The sequence below is a fragment of the Lathamus discolor genome, chromosome 1 (assembly GCF_037157495.1).
Source record: "Lathamus discolor isolate bLatDis1 chromosome 1, bLatDis1.hap1, whole genome shotgun sequence".
Classification (NCBI taxonomy): domain Eukaryota; kingdom Metazoa; phylum Chordata; class Aves; order Psittaciformes; family Psittacidae; genus Lathamus; species Lathamus discolor.
Genome location: NC_088884.1, coordinates 78,979,565 through 78,997,231, shown reverse-complemented (window position 1 = coordinate 78,997,231; position 17,667 = coordinate 78,979,565). Strand labels below are relative to the sequence as shown.

At 46.4% G+C, this 17,667-nt stretch overlaps 1 protein-coding gene across 6 annotated transcripts in view; it reads right to left on the bottom strand.

Moving 5' to 3' along the window:
- Positions 1-17,667, bottom strand: part of IQSEC3 (IQ motif and Sec7 domain ArfGEF 3) — a 103,234-nt gene that overhangs the window by 30,800 nt on the left and 54,767 nt on the right. For 5 of the 6 annotated variants that reach the window (XM_065682233.1, XM_065682255.1, XM_065682252.1 and 2 more), the window contains 2 exons: positions 9,385-9,673; positions 1,769-2,862 (listed from right to left, as the gene is read on the bottom strand). In XM_065682233.1, the coding sequence (XP_065538305.1) occupies positions 1,769-2,862; positions 9,385-9,673 (1,383 nt within the window). Of the gene's footprint in view, positions 1-1,768; positions 2,863-9,384; positions 9,674-11,051; positions 11,084-17,667 lie in introns of those variants that run through there. The other variant, XM_065682270.1, reaches the window with a different exon arrangement.

Genomic DNA, 17,667 nt, shown 5'->3' with positions numbered 1-17,667 from the left:
AGAAAGCTGAACGGCCTTCCCATCCCCTGGGATGCAGATGGACTGCAGTGTCACAAGGGGAGCCTTAAATCCCACTCAGAGAAAAATAAAAACCAACCTTCACTCCCCAGAGCTAACAGGTCAGCTCCCTTCCTCCCTGTCCTCCAGTGTTTTGTCAAGACAACTGCGCCTTCCAGGTTAATACACACTATTTCAGCAGTTAGTTTCAAGGGAGCAGGGGAGGCCTGGCTAGGAAACTGTGTTTCAGAGCTCCACAGTAAGTCTTGTAGCCCACAGGGACCTGCAAGATGCAGTGAACCCGGGTCACTGAATGAAGGAGGAAAGCAGAGCTGCTTCCCCAGAGCAGACCTGGTGCTGCTAATCTGTCACATGAATGTGTGCCAGGCAGACTGGGGGAGGAGGAAAGGCCAGGAAAAAGCATTCTCATTCCTGCTTTACCTTCACGTCAGTGCCCATGTCAACTGTGCAGGAACCAAAGGAAAACACATTGGCTGGAGGGACTCCTACCAAGCACGGCTGAGAATACTGAAACAGGAACAGAGATGTGAGCCCCGTGTCCCCCTCCACCTATCCTAACGCAAACACTAGAACATATGTGTGGACCTGGAACTAACTCTATGATAATCAACCCCACCTGCATCTGGTGGCTACCTTCTCGAGTTCCAGCCTGCTTGCGTTCATCAGGCAAATCTGTGTGTGCCCAGAGCCTGACTTTGATATGTACCCATGGACTCACCTGTTCACAACCTGAGCTCAGAGCTAGCAAAATGTCCTCACTTCTGTAAGAGTCACAGATCTGTCTGCTCTAACATCACTTCAGCTCTGAGTGTGCTCTGAGCCCAGTCCGAAAAACCTCCATACTACGTACATGCAATACGGAGGCTGTGGACTCCACATCTTGCTTCCTGGAGTCCACAACCTCCATTCTACATGTATATAAATCCTATGCATTGCCCCTTGTCTGTGCGAAACTTATGCCTCAGACTGCATAACCTTTAGTCCTCGCTCTTACCAAAACGCCCACACTAATGTGTGGCAAAACATTCTTCTCATATGAGTACATTAAAACCCCAGCATCTTCATCAAGGGACTCAAATGGAAACCAAGACAGCATCAGATGAGTGTGAGATGATGAAGCAAAACCCAGTATTTCTCATGGCTTGCTTAGATGAGAAAAGTCTCACTGAAAGGCAATGAGCAAATCTAAAGCTCCTTAGAGGAGCTCAGCTGCTTTCTGCTAATCCAAAATAGACTCTGTGTGACCCCTCCAGTTAAACTCTTCTTTGGACTGCTCTGCTTTTGCTTTTCCTAGGATATCAGTCTCAGATGTGTGAGACTGAGATGACTAAACCTGGTCTGTCAGGTGAAAATCTACCTAGATACCAGAGTGAAAATAACAGCCAGAGCACTCATACTGGACAAGCTAAGCCCAGTTCCACCTCTGTCTCTCTCTCTTTACTTGGAAATGCCCCATGTTAAGTAACCAGGGCTGGGTTTACAGTACCACCTATGCTGGCTCCTTTGCAACAGAGTGGGGCAGAAGCCTAGATCCCAAGCTCAGCTGGTGGATGCCAAGGGGACAGCAACTGGGACTGAAGGTTCAGAACTCAGGAAAGCATGGGCACTATTGATGGGGCTTGTTCCTCTGTTGGGCAGAAGATCAGGACAGTACTTAATGAACTTAAGGAAAAAGCTGGATGAGCTAAACTGATCTAGACCAAGAGGGGTGAAATAGGCTGGGAAACACAAAAGAGGAAGAGTCACTTACATATTAAAGAGGTTGAGCCCAATGCGGTAGAGGCGCTTCCTCATGGTGTCAGTGGAAAGTGTGGGGGACTTGCAGCTAGCTGGGTTCTCGCAGTGGTACCTCGGGAGGCTGAGGATCATGGCCTGCAGTGCTTCTTTGGAGGACACCTCCGAGGCTGACTTGGCTGAAGTGGAGGTGCTGCTGTTGCTCAGCTGCTCTGAGTTGTCTGCATTCTCAGACTCAGAGCCTTTGCTCTGCCCTGTCTCGTTGCTAGCATCAAACTGGAGCTTTTGCACTGCCATCTGCCCAGGCTCAGCACTGCTGTCTCCTGTACCGTTAGCATTGACATTCACCTCGGTGAAAGTGTGGCTGTTCTGGAGAGCTGTGGACTCAGGTGAGCTCTCTGGGGCAGCCGGTGGTTCACTGGCTTCTCCTTCCCCTTCTCCTGGGCTTTCTTCAGCCTTGGTAGCTTGAGAGAGCCCAGGCTGGGCATTGTTGCTGAGGCAGTTTGCCATGGACACCGAGGTAGACGACGAGACAGAGATGTTCTTGTTGTCGATCTGGACTGTGACATCTCTAAAAGCCATCATGAGAGTGCTGCTGCTCTTGGGTAGAGTGTCTGGCAAGAGCCCTTCCTCCTTCTCCTTGTCCTGCAGCTCAGCTTCTAAATCTTGGTTTGGCTGCATGGAGCTAGCACTGAAGGTCTCCCTTATCTGGTATGAGCCCCCATCTTGCAGTGAACACATAGTCTTCAGGCTCCAAGTGCTGAGGGCATCATCAATAGACTTGGCCAGGGACTGAACTTGCTCTGTGAAGGAGTCCTCCAGCTCGGTCAGTGCCCCACTGATGGTGGCTGGCAAAGATGGGGACCTCACCAATGGGATGCCCACAAAGTTGTACCCCTCCACCAGGGCTTTCTCAGCGGAGAAGCTCTCCGAGTTCTGGACCCGGACTTTCCTCAGGGAGATGCGGCGTGGCATGCGGCTCTCTAGCAGCGAGTTGCGGATCTTCTCAAAGTTCTTGCTGAGCTGGTACTGCCGGAAAGCAGTTTGGATGGTGCAGGCTGCCCTGCGAGACACCAGGTGACCGCCGTACTTGTGCTCTAGCATTTCGATCTGGAAGACATAGAAACAGGAGATATTATTCTTTTGCTAATTGACCTCTGATGGCTTCCTGTTACCCTGGTTCCTACACTGATGAGTCTGTAATGACTGTCAGAGGAACTTCTGACACTGAATTAGCTTTCCCCTGCACTGCTGGAGCCTGGAGGTGCCCTTCCCTTGCTTACACACTTCTCATGGTCATTAGGGCAAGCTCATCACTGCAAATACAGTGTTCCAGCAATGTGTCTTCCTGCTCTGCAGTGCTCTGGTGATGTCAAGCATCATCCCTTATTTCAGAGTGTTACTAATGCTCCTCCCTTCCTTAGTCACCTTAACAAATACTCTCATGGAAAGGAGAAACCATACAGAAATAGGAATAAAGAGTTAATTCTTCAATTCAGAAAATGCTGGGTTGATCATAGGAGCTGGTGAGAAACATCAGCTTCCATAGAAGTCAATGAGAGCTGTGTTTGTTCACTGTCTTTTAAAAAGCACTCTGAATCCCAAAGTGTCTTCCCTTCTGATATCTGTGTTTTTCAGGTGTCAGCCAGCAGTGAAATAAAAACTACTCAAGAAAAGAAATACTCTCAGTTCTGAAAGGTAAAAACTTCTGATTTTAAAGGTTGAGTCAAGATATTAAGAACAGGTAGAAGGAGGATTTACTTCTTCCCGAGCTGGTAGCAACAAAAACAGATGTAAATACGTACACACACAGCTAAATGGCATCTCAACAGGCTTCAACAAAGCACGTATGAATTGTAATTTCTCTTCCATAGTCCAGTGTTCATACTTCCTGGTAATCCCCTCACTCTTCCTCTGCAGCTGGCCCTTCACTAAGATCCTACAGGATAATGTTAGATGACTTGGTTCCAGTGAGTGACTGATGGAGGACAAGTGGGACAGTGTGAAGATGATGGTGGATGCTGGGATTGAAGAAAACATAAGGATGATCTTGAACTACCTTCACTGAGGTTTTGACTGAACTATGAGCTAACCTCTACATTGTCACTTCACAGGGCATGGCACAGATGCAGACTGTAGTGTTTATATGTGTGTGTGTGCACATGTGGAAATCAAAAAAGAGGGAAATGCAAGACTGGGAGTGCTGGTAAAATCAGCCCTGAATTAACAGAGGATTCACTACATCTTTAATGTGGTATGAGCTCATTAGCCGATCCAAAGGGTGAGTCTTACTGACTGCATCCTTATCCCCAGACAAACGCCACCTGCCCCTCACCATGCCTTGCTGGCCCAGTACTCACAGGATGAAGGACTGAACTCACAGAAGACCTGAGTTTAAGTGCAAACTGATTTTGTAGTCGAAGCAAGACTGAGGCATAAGCCTCAGCTCCCAGAGTAATGTCATCTGCCTCCTTCTTGTTTTCTTTTTTTTGTAATACTATGTAAGTTGCAGATAAAACCATCAGTGAGTGATCTAGGTACAAGAAGGCCTGAAATCACAACTGTAAAATGTGTACATTACCTCTGGCATCTTTCCAATGCTAACCCCTCTAGGGAAGACAATAAGACCTTGGGAGATGACAGGAAGAGAGGAACAACATGACCCCAGGTGTTCTGTGCCTGCACTGGTATCCCGGCTGCTGGAGTAAGTACTGCAGACCTTTCCCACTGAGACCCTATCACCCCAGGCAGCAACAGGTCTAGAGATCCTGCTGCACTAGATGGGAGACTGCCATTTCTGAAAGGGATTGGGCCTCAGGGCACATCCTGTCATAATTTCCTCTCTGGAAATGAAGAATGGACCCTTCGCCTGGGTTCAAATTTAAAGCTTCTGTTTTCTGTTTTCCTTGCCTTTGAATTCACATCTGTCCAACGCAAGCATCAAGCCCAGCACTGAGACATACTAGCAATTTGCTTAGCAATGGGGTCAGCCACTGCAGTTGAAGAGACAGATGACTCAGAGATCTGCTGTCCTGGTTTCAGCTGGGATAGAGTTAATTTTCTTCCTAGTATCTGGTGCAGTGCTGTGTTTTGGCTTCAGTCTGAGAACAATGCTGATAACACACTGGTGGTTGTTGCTAAGTTGCTTACTCTAAATCAAGAACTTTCCAGTTTCCTGTATTCTGCCTATGAGGAGATGCACAAGAAGCCAGGGGGGAGCAGTGGCAGGACAGCTGACCCAAACTAGCTAAAGGGATATTCTATTCCATGGAACGTCATGCTTAGCTGCTGATCACTGCTTGGGACAGGATGGGCATCGATCAGTGGGTGGTGAGCAATCTTATTGTTCATCACTTGGGTTTCTTAGCTTTTATTCCTCTTTCCTTCTCCTTTTCTTCTTCTTGTTCATCATCATCACCATCATCATCATCACCACCATCATTATCTACTTATTTCTTTTATTAAAGTGTTCTTATCTGAGCCCACAGGTTTTACCTTTTCCTAATTCTCCTGCCCATCAGATCAATGGAAGCAGGGAATGAGTGGCTGTGTGGTACTTAGTTGCCAACTGGGGTTAAATCAGGACATCTGCTTACCCCTAATTTAAAAAACATTGGCTTAATACTTGCCCTTCTGCCTTCCCAGAAAGAATTCGATGCAGCAGCAAAGAGAAATACAGGGATAAAAAGAGATTCTGAGTAGAATGCAGAACTGCTTTGCTGGGGTTCTTTGTCCTCCTTTCCAAGATGACCATCTTAAATCCTACCATAAAACCAGCATTCCTGCCACACCTCTTCAAGCTGGCCTCCCTTGAAAGAGACTGAGCTATTCCTTGGCCCCCCCCTTCAGTAGGAAGACTCATGCAGATAAGTGCAAATTAAACCAATAACCTACACAGGCCCAACCCAGATAGTTATTACTGAGAACTGACCGTGAGCACTTAATATAATGGTCTGGTTAATGAAAATGTAGAGCTAATTGTGTTGGGAGGGAAAGAGGAACAAATGGGAGGGACAGATACAGCCATCTGAGCGACAGAATAATAGTAAAATGCAAAATAAAGCAGAAGCAAGAGCCTTACAATTATCTGAGGTTTCCAAGGAGGTGACAGCCATTCTGAAAACATGAGATTCATATGCACTGATCTTATTAGAGGCAAAGACAAGATGTCATTGCTGATCTGAAGTAAAAGGCCGGTTTATCTCATGCAAGGACAGTTCCCGAAAAAAGCAGACTTTCAACAATCACCAAGAGAAGAGATCCTTCTAAAAGTCTAACGGAATGGTGCAAGCTGTCAGCACCCTGATAAAACATCACTAGCTTTTTGCAGCCCATTATCTCAGTCCTCCCAGAGGGCTAAAGCATCAAGGAGCAGAACAAGATGTAAAGTGACAGGACTCCCAACCTAGTCTGTTCTCCACCACATACCAGGTGTGCGAAGATGTGTTCTGCATGTGGTCCACTGCCATCCAGCCTTATCCAAAGCAAGGGGAGTCCTACAGTGTCTTGTGGCCGTGATGACAAGGACTGGAGACTGATCCAAAGGATGCTTGAGACGACTGGCAAAGCCAGAAGCAGCAGCCCCACAGAGAACTTCCCTCCCCACTCTTCCTTGGTAGGAGTGGGTCTCTGTCTCTCTCTTCTTGATGTAGCCCAGGCATTTACTGCTTACTGATGTCTGAGACATTCACATTTGCTATCAGGTCGAGCTAACTGACACTCCAGAGGAATTAAGGATTTCACAGTGCTGTGGCTTGTTTTCTTTCTCTTGAGAGGAGGAAAGGGCATCCATTAGCACCACAGCAGTCACAGGTAATGGAGATGTATGTCTGGCTTGCTGGAGGAACCTTCTCTTCCCATTTGAGAGGGGAGAAAGGCCAGACATGATTGGCCTTCTCTGACTCCTAATAAACCCTGTGAATCACAAGTAATTGCCTACTTAAAGCTGCTCTTCTCTGGGGAATGATCTGACAGCTGGCGCCAAAGGAAGGGGAAAACAGGAGGGGGTCACAGGGATTTCAAAGAATAATTAGCTTAATACATTTCTGGGTCTCAACGTGAACACTCAGTCTGAGCAATTCAGGCCTTGTGGCTGAATTAGAAATGGCTGGGAAATATCCATTGCCATGAGGGACTGCACGTGAAGGGAGCTTTAACGAGGTCAGCCTAAGGCACATCAAAGTACCAGGCCTGGATATGGCCAAATCTTTGAGCTACAAACCCCATGGTTTTGTTGCCTATAGGCATAAATTCATAGATCTGCCAGGAGAGAATGGGCCTGATCTTATTCTCATTTAGCACTGGTTTTCCAACCAGGTTGCCACTGAGGACGGCAGCATGCCACCATGTTAGCAAAAGAGAAGATCATGCTCAGTGACAGAATCTGAGTCACTCAAGTCAATGCACGCATTGTAAAAAATAACAAAAAGACATCAAGAGCATACACGCTCTCTGTCACCCATTCTTAATGCCTCTGCCTCCCACCAGCCTTTCACAATGCAAAGACATTGCTATAAGAGCCATGTGTTAATTGGACATTTTCCTTCATCCATGGTACATCTACCATGCTTCAGCACAGCAGAAGAGTATGCAAGACTGAAAGTGTGCTCCTCTCTCCTGTGATCCCCGACAGTACAAAAGAATCTCAACACAGGGGAACTTTAGAACTTGATTTTCCTTTCCAGCTTCCCAGCATAGTGCACTTCTGCTCTGCATACCATCGCAAGCTTTGTTTCATGGGATAGAGAGCAAGTAGAGCCATGACCCTACTCACCAACCACCTAGTGTGATGACCTGAAACTCCAAGCCCTGCAAAAGAGTCAGTAGGCTACTCTCCTTCCTCACCAGCACTCATTCATCTCCTGAAAGGTAAATGTGACTTCAACTGCACTTTGGGACTAAAAATGTCTCCTTCCACCTCCTTTTCGTACTGTAAATTCTATGAATGTATTATAGTCTGTGCTATGACTAGGAAACTACTGGGACAGTGCTTGAGGGTCCTAGCACTTCTCACTCCCTGAAAATCTCTCCTTCCAGAGCTGGAGGCAATCCCTTGAGGACATCCATCAGGCTGGAGGAGAACACACCCTGTAAGCCCCCTTTGCTTTGAGAAAACTGGTTTCACTTATGAGATAGGCTACGTCCCTGCAAGGTCAGGATTGCAGGGCACCAGAATTTAATGCATGAGCAGCCAACACGCATCCAGGGCAGGTCTGGCCTCTGCTGCAAAAACAGTGATAGGACAACATGACCTTAATGCTAAAATAACCCAGGACAGACACTCCCCAGGACAAATCAGAGCAGCCCTAGGACATGGAGGAAGCTAAGCCCAGATATAGCAGCCAAGGTCTGGCCCACCCTGAAGACATGTCACATTAGTTTGTGAGGCCAGTTAATTGGTCTCTCTTGTTTCTTTTCCTTGTGTGAAGCAAGAATTCTGTCTGAATTGAGTATGCAGCATTTTGAGAAAGACAGAGCTAAAGAGCCAAGGTCTCTTTTCTGCTCAGGAATTTATTGGTCTGTTGATCTGACATATATATGTTTAGGGACAGCAGCAATGCCTTGAGGGAAGTGGCTGAGAGATGCCCCTAAAGCAGCAGCTTCTTCTGTGAGAACCTCATTAGCTGAGACCCTTCATCTGCAATAGCACAGCTCCCACTGAATTCTCCAACTGAACGAAATCTGGCCACTGTCACTAGCACTTGCTTGTCCTCCTCATCTCACATACCACAGGGTCTGCATATCAAGCAGCCTCTGGTTGAGCTGCCATCCCAGGGAAAAGTCAGAAACCATTCTTTGGGGTTTGCTTTGCACAACAGCTCTCCTGGGCTGTAATCTGCAGAGAAGTGGGTGTCGGGGCACGTTCCACCTCATTGTTTTTGAATGAGGAGGCCAGCTGCTATTAGCCTCTATCTTGCAGTCCGCTGCTGAGAGCCCATCAGGAGATGCAGTTAGAGATGGGTACACTTGTGATCTGGAGCTAGGCTGTAGCCTCAGGCACAGGAAGTAAGGCTTGCAGCTTCGAGAATTTAATCCCTTTCAGCCTGGTAAACTTGCCTGTCTCTTCAGCACTCATCACTGGATTGAAGGCAATAACGATAGCACTACCCAAACAATTGTGGTAGACACTGCGCAGGACACTCACTAAATACATCCCTCTACCCCTGTAAACTCATGCTTTAAAGAGACTAAAGCAGAAGTGCACTGGGGGTCCACCGAGCATGACCCAAGAAGAAAAGACAGCTCTTGGAGACCTCTCCCATGAAGGAGGACTTTTGGGACCAGTTGCTGGGAGCCCTACAGGCACTGTTTGCTTGTGAGCAAGACAGTATCTCTGGATGCTGCAGCTCTTGACTGCCTGCAACTCACCTCTAAGCCTACAGTGACAACAGAGTATCTGTGTCCATGTTGGACCACAGAACCCGGGCACTGGGGAGCACAACGCAGCAGGTTTGGGTGAAAGGGTGTTGCAGTCAGAACGGGGAAGCTACTTCCTCCATCAGCCCCATGGCCAGGCCTGCTCAGGTGAACGAAGGGCTAAGGTATTTGCTGAAAGATGTCCCACCACAGTGTGAATGCAATCCCACCCATCCCGTCCCCTTTTCCCACAGCCTGGGGAGGAAGCCCCTGTACCTGTTTATTCTTTAGGTCAAGGGAGAGCTCATAATCGGAGGCAGCTGCATGGGAACACGAGGCCGTCCCTTTGCTGCGCTGCACTCTCACTGGGGAGCCCGTGTGGTGGAGGCTCGCCTTCTGCACCAGAGGGGAACACCCCGCTGCCTGCTCTTCTTGGAGCTCCGCATGCTGGGCTTTTAGCGTCTGGGTGTCGGACCTGCCTTCCTGGCCACTCTGTCTGCCGGCCTCCTTCGGATCCTCCGTTTCACACCCGGCTTTCTTGCTTGTGGAACCGCTGGGATCGTCACTGTGAACAAAACGCAACGTTTCGCTTGGTTTATTTGGTTTTATTATATTGTATGTACGATTATGCTTATTGCTGCTTGCTATACTCAGTCACTGAGCTGCATTCTAAATGTCAGGGGAGCCTGGGCTCTGAGGGGTCTCTCTCAATGATGGATCAGGACTTTAGGTTGATGCAGCCAAAGCTCTGATCCCTCTCTCCCTAACAGCAGGCTCCTGTCCTGCACACACTGTATGTGCCGGTCCTGAGACTCCTGGAGCTGCCCAGTGCTGCACTTGGAGGTGGTGTCACAGCCTACGGACACCTCTCCTGCTCTCTACAGCAGCTAGCACCCCTGTGCCCTTGCTGCCTATGCTCAGCATCCCCTTGTGCACCCCAGAGTTCCATCTGGCATGGGGCCTGGATCCCAAGGATCCAGTTTTGCCCTGGAATTTCTAAGTGCATGTGGGGAATGGGGCAGAGGCACCTGAATGTTGCAGAGTTTCCAGAGGAACTCTTGGGGAGCTGAGAGTATAGAGGTTAACAGAGCCAGCCAGCCCTGAGGTCCTGACTCTTTAAAGCATGTCTACAATACAGCCATAGCAGACTGCAGAGCTTCTATAAAAGATGTTTCTTTCTGACCCACAGATTGCCATACCATGGAGATCTTGTGCAGAAAGGAAAACCCCTTTTTCTCCTGTCAGCCACAGCAGCAATCGTGTGAAACCAGGGCCTGACAACAGTGCACTCTTAAGAGACCTGACATGCCGCTCCAGGCAGCATGGGATTAGCATACATCTGATCCACCGAAGTGCTGAGAAAGTCTGTCCTCAACCCCTCTTCCCAAATATTCTCCAAAGCAACCCAATTTCAAACAAGATTTTGGTATTCTGGGGGACTGCTTGAAGCATCGGAGTGTGTGCTTGTTGTTACATTAGTCTCCTTCCAGTGGCCACGGAGGAATAATTCAGGATTTCCAGGAGTGTGCAGGGCAGTCTGCATGGATACAGCTCCACTGTTTTCCAGGGGAGGAGTGTTTAGCTGAGAGCAACATCTACTTTGGAAATAATTACTATAGAACCACTGAAGCCAAGGATGTGTACTGCCTCCTGTATTTAAACACCATTCAATTATTTAATTCACTTCTGAATCATATCTCCTTCTCTTGGATTTGCTGCACATGCGACCAGTTCTGCTACCATCTAGATAACAAATCATTTCATGATTGGTGTTGATGTCAGCACAAAATCAAGGAAATTAGATATGATTTTCTGTAGTACCCAAATTACTTAGGAGCATTTAAGTCTCATTTTCAAAAGAGCTATAAGCACTTAAGAGCCCAAGTCTTCTAACTGTAAATAGACTTTGGCTCCTAAGATTCAGAGCAATTTTGCATACTTACTAGTACTTTAAAATGAAATTGATTCTCTCCAGTGGTACCTCTTCTGTTGAGCAGATTCAACAACCAAATTTAGAAATATTCCCACAGTTTCTAGAAGGGCTGCATGTCTGCTGAGCCAAAGACAGTACCACAACTTCAGAACTAAGGAAGATGAAGTACTTAAAGGCAAAAAGTTTCTTCTTTTATACGCACACATGTAGTCACCAGCTAAGGCTTCAAAGGTAAATTCACAGAAGAAACCAGTCTTGTACATAAACGTTATATAACCAACTTTGTCAAAGCATATTAAAATGACATATCTGCATGCTCATCAATCAGGAAATACCACCATAAAAATGAGGCATAAAACTGTCCTTTTTGGTTGTACACCTCATAAATTCTTTCCTTGTTCTATTCCTGATACTATAAAATTGAACACTCTTTTTCCAGAGATGTACATGTAAAGAATGTACTCATTTTTAACTCCTTCTGTTCTATGTCCATCCACATTGCAGCAAACATTAATAAAAGCCTTTTCCCCTACAGCCCACACTGTACCATTTTTATTGGCAGCCTCTGTTCTATCCATTCTCATTTTAACTTTTATTCTCAGCTCAGAGGATGACCAGGTGACACAGATTTCCATAATGCTTTCATTGAAGTGAATGCCAAAAGCCTCACAAGTGTTCCACGGGAACCGGACTGTGCCCTGCAAAGCAATTTCAGCTAGGTGCATAAGCTCTGATTCAGCAAGACACATACCCCAAATTGCTCTGCTGAGTCAAGGCCACAGACTTTAAGGCAGATCAGGGTCTGAGACAGTAGACTAGAGAGCTAGAGAGCTGACTTCCCTTGGAGCATGAATGGGCTCTAAATGCCAGCAAATATTCCTTCATGTGATGATGATGATGATATCCTTGTTTGGATATGCTCCAAACCCTTGCACATATGCTTAGCTATTTTTCTGAGGGCCTCCACTGACTGTTCATGGTAGAATGTGAAGTGTGTGCATAAGAGTTTGCAGCATTCAGGCTCATCACTCTGGAAGGCTGTACATCATGCCTAGTGTATACTACCTATTTGGCTTTCTGTCACTCACAATTTAAAGTTTGAGTGAGTAGCATTCATAGTGGCAGGATATCCCGGATGCTCTGTTAATGTAGAATAAAAACCAGCAGGCTTTGTCAAATAACAGAACAACCCGGGCTGGGAGGGAAGGCTGAAGGTCTCTATTTCAACTCCCTGCTCAAAGCAGGGCCATTTTCAAACAGATAAAGGTTGATCTCAAGGCAACCTTTGAGTATCTCTGGACATGAAGATTCCCTGGAAACTGGCTCTCTGGAAAGCCTTGTCGAGGTCCTTAGTGCACTACTAGACCGTAGTGGCTTGACTGGCCTCAACTGGGGCCACCCAGATATCCCCTGCACAGTCTCCCCTTTTCAGCCCAGCCCGGAGCACTCAGCCCCTGCCCCAACAACACTGTAAGCTTACTGGTCGCCAGCTCTGACACAGGCTTCCCCTTTCCATGACCATGGACCAACTTGATCTGGCCACTGACTCCACAGCTTGACCTTGGACCTGCCTCACCACCAAGGGCCTACCCATTGATGTCTAGGCTTTGTCTGACCCTAGGTATCCTCACTGGGCCAGATTCTTACCCTGGCCAATGAGGCAGAGGCTGTTGGACCAATCCAAATTGCTCGGAAGCCCCCTTTAGCCTCATTAGGCATTTAGGTTATTCCTACAGACACAGGATGCTCCTAAGACTGCAAGCACCAAGTGCGCATTCAGTCACAGATGTGTGAGAAGCACGACCAAGCTCAGCGCTCCCACCCACAGTGAGTACTGAAGCTCCTAAAGACACTGTGCTAGGATGAGGACATACACTAACCACATGTACGTACAGTATAACCTTGCCTTCCTACTCTGAGCCCAACGAATACACCAACAAATGTATTGAGCTTATGTGTGGAATTTTCTGAGGGTCAAAACTTGGTCAAATCGAAGTCAGATTCTACTGAAGCACTCAAAGGCATTTTTCAGCTGGAGGTTTTTAGGCTAAATATAAACTTTTTAACCCCCTGCTTGTTTGGCTGTTGTGCTGTTCAGAAAGCAATAGAAAATACTCTTGCTGAAGTGGGAATAGCTTCTACATGTTCCTTTGTGAGTGGCTGAACCACTTCCACATAGTAGGAAAAAAGAAATCTCCAAAAATGAAAGACAAACCTACCTCACCTTTGGGCAGGAGATCAAACCTCGCAAATTCCATCTTCAGCTGGCAAACTTTAGTGACTTATAAGCAATAGAAAAAAGGGGCAACGACAGAGTGTGCTTAGCAGCCTGAATGTTGGCATTACAGCTCTATGGTTCCACTTACCACCCTATATTCCTCACAGGTTTACTTGGTCTTGAACCTGTTTCTGAGGAAATGTTGTGGGAAGGCTTATTCTCTGTTATTGAGTAGCAGTGACTGCTGAAGCTTCCATATGGCAGACAAAACACACTGCTAGAGATCGAAATTGATGCGGCAATGAAATAGAGGACAAAACCTTAACGATGCACAGATTAGCACTGGCAGAGCACAGTTTTTGTTAGTAAGTGGTGCCTCAGGAGCTATTGTAACTATGGGGATACACTTACTTTCCCTTGGCCAGAGAGCCAACCTCCCTGGCTGTAGGATGAAGGAAGGGAATGGAACTTTTGCACATTCTATTTCTCGGATGAGAAAATTTTTCAGACCACTTGTAATAATTAGAAGTCCCACGCAGAGTCTAAGGTATGTATCCCAATGTCCTGGCCAAACTCCAACTAGGTTAATTTAGTTCTGCATCCCAGCATCCCCCCTGCAGTTTCAGCTGTAATCAGTGTTCTTCACTTGCTGTCCTGAAGTATCATATACTGCCACCCTTCATAGTTTTTACAGCTACTCGTGCATGATAAATGAAGCAATTTTCTGCTAGTCATGCAATCAGGTAGGGAAGGTTTGTAATGTCTTTGACTTCTGTTTGATTGAAAGTTGTAATGCTAATGTAAATCACTTACAATCAGGTAGAAACAAAGACTACAAATTCAGCTGTTCTGTTCATCCTAGATACTCATTCCTACATGACTTTTATGACCCATAGTAACAAGCTTAGTTATTATTACAAATAGATTTCACCTGCTATAGAAAGCATCTCTCAAGTTTCAGATATCTCCTGCTACTTTTGCACTGCTGACTTGTATATGCCTTCTGCAGACAGAAACCGGTTTTGTTAACAAAGATGATGACTGCAGTCTGACTGAGGGCTTATATGAAATACTATAGTGAGTCTAGCATTTCAAAACAGGGATATCAGGGTTCTGGGCTGAATCCTAGCATTTGTTTCAAGAAAGCAGGATGGTGAAAAAGCTCTCACCATATTTTGAGACGATTCAGCTGGGCGCCCATAACTATATGCAAGAGAGACTTCTGATATTTAGCTTCTATTTGCAAATTTCTCAAGAAGAGTTTCTATGAGGAGTACACTGAGGGAAGAATGCACAGCGATGACAGAGGAAAAGGGGGTTTTATAACTTTCTTTTTTCTCCCTTCCTGCTATTTTGGAAACCTGAAGCCCAAATCAGTGACAATTACATTATCAAACCAGAGAAGCCCATCTGCCCATTCTTAGCAGTATCAGCTCCCCACGATGAGCTGTTGTAACATACTCTGTCATGGGGCAGATCTGACTGATCTTCAGTTCCTACGGGATCAGGATGGTGCATTTCCTTGCATACACCTCACCATCTCCTTGCTGCTGGAAAGACACATTTCCATCTTGGCAAGGATCTGTGCTTCTAACTGCCAGCAGCGGAGATGAACCATGGTTGTCTGTTGGATCTTGACTGTCAGGCTTAGACATTCCCATACCTGATGACTTGAGAAAGAACATGCAGCCCCTTCCCCCACATATTTCAAGACAATTTCAAGCTAGACCAGTAGGCAGGAACACAGAATGCTCCAGACATTACATTCCATTGCACCACTGTCAAATACCAGAATCAGTTCGTGGTCTTATGAGTAATTTTCAGAGCTCTCAGAAAGGTGCTTACAGGGTAGCTGAGTGACTAAATGGGGCTCTAGGGTCAGGAGAGCTACTCTTCTCAAGGACAGTAATGTCAGTCCTGTAAGAAATTAGAACCGAGCTTTCTCACTGATCACCCCAGAGCTACACAACTCCCATGTGGTCAAGACACAAAACTCATCTCTTTCTTCCTTCTCTTCTTACAGAATCAAAATTACTCCAGATGAATAAGGGCAATAGCAGAATAACAAAAACAGCAATGGCTCTTCCGGACTTGGACAGCAGTGTAAGAAAGCAGTTACTCAAGAAGAGGATGCTCAGATGCCCCGTTGGCAGGTATAGTGGTTATGCAAAAAGATCTAGCTAATTGTACAGGGGGAAGCTGTGAGTGTGAGGTGTTACAAAAGTACTACAGCAGCTGATCTCACCTCCCTTTTGTGTCCCTGTGTCACTCCAGAAGACCACATTGCCGTTTTCCATGTATAACTTACCGAACACTTTCTTCATGGTATTCAAGGCCAGTGTGCAGGACTGTGACCTGGAACTGAGGCAAAGACTACACGGACTAGTTGTGAAGGACCACAAAAATTTATGAATCCATTTCACAGGGCTCTTTATGAGGGTCAGTTGGTTATTGTATATACGCTGCTCTAAAGTGCTGTGATTAGTATTACCATGGCCTGAGGGCCATACAAGACTTCAAAGCTTAAGGGATGCCAGAATAAAAAACCCTTACAAAGACCCACAGGGAGAATTAGAACGAGGTCACTAGCTAATGCCAAGATAACAGAGTTCAGACCCCAGGTCTGCAAGAACCTGTGCTCCCTCCGTCTGAAGGCATCTCAGTGTTTCCCCTGTCCTCTCTCCTTCCCCTGCTCAGAAAATAAATAAATCAATCAATCAATTGCTGAGTTAGCAGGGTACCAAAGTGCCTTTTCAGTTTATTTCATTTCAATGTTCCCTGAGGACACCCATAACATACGGTGAATGGCTTGATCAGAATTCAATGGAAAAAATGGCTGAGACAGGCTTGGTAATATATTACAGGATCTTTTCAAGGTTCAGCGATTTCTGACATGCTGGGGGCCTGAGTGCTAAAGAATTGCTTCTGATTTGCTTTTAAGTTCAGGTTTTAAGGAGACTTGGAGGCAATGCTCTCTGGAAGCATGCTGAAAATGATGGAAGGCAGAAGTCTATCCTGCCAGAGAGGCAGGGAACTTGGAACTTGATCTTGGCAAATCATCCCCTGCCAGCCAAGCTGCAGCTTTCCCAGACAGTCTCCCCAACACAGACAAATATAGGAACAAGATTCTGATTTTGTCTACATTCATGTAACACCTTGCAAAGCAGTGGCATCAAGCCATCTTCTCACACTAGTTTTACCCAAGAGGAATTAATGGTAATTAGCCAAGCTTATTACCCATCCCAGGATGTATTACTTGTTTCATGAAAAGGCTGGCACACACACCTGTAAAACAGATTTGACAGCACAGTACAGTAAATATACTGGAAATGAATTAAATTTAACATCCTTTAGCACAGACCGAACCAGGCAATATCTTTTCAACATTGCTGAAAGTGGCTTTGGTGAGATGTATATTAAGCAGACAGAAAATGTAATAGCACTAGCTAATACCTCATGTCCTACAGCGTTCAACATGCCAAAGTCAGGGCTTTGATTTCAGATTTGGTATTCAAACATGATCCCTATGTGCTGTGTAATTCCCACATTGTTGTGTTGTTGTGCCTTTTGCTACAGAACAGCACTATGGGAGCTAACTTTACTCATGCTTGTATGTGGCCGGGCTCTCTGTGGCTAACTTCAGCCAGCTGAGGACCAGGACCTCTGTTTTTTCATGGACACAGACAGGCTCCTCCAGAGGGTGACTTGGAAAGCCTAAGGCAGCTCCCACTGTAGGAGAAACGGTGTTTGCGGTGCAATGCTGGCTGTGTTGTGAAGTGTGGCTGTCACACAGGTTTTTTCATACAGTTCCTATGTGTGCCCAAGTGGCACCTCAGAATGACACTCAGGCCACCCTCTATTCTCCTCCCTTCCCAGTCATGCCTCCTGCTGCAGGAGCACAGAGCTCAGTTTAGGAAGTACATCCCATTTCTCAGCTGCCCATCACACCTCAGTGCTTGAAGCCCCAGGCTGGTTGCTGTGCTGTCTCTGCAGGTTAGACTAAGAGGAGGTCCCACAGCCTGTCACTGCGGGGAAAGTTACTTGTGGCTGTGTCGACAGAGCACCTATGCTTAACACGGAGGTGTGAAAAGAACCAAGTGGACAGCGAAGGCACAGGGGGACCTTGCTCATCAGGGTTTAACTACTGTTACCTTAACCCCAGACCTCTTTTGCCTCTGCAATGTTTAGTAAACACGACCTTTTAGGGAAGGAAAAAACAGATGGCATCCTGCATTAGTGTAACTGCCCGCTCAGCACCCCAGGAAAGAGAAACTTGGCTTCTCAGCAGCAGTCTTTCTGCCACTTCGGCTCAGATCTCTTGGCTCTTCACCCCTGAGGCAGGTTTGAACATCACCAAATTCGCTGACAAAAGCCTGCCGGTGCAATCATGCAGAAGATAAGATAGAAT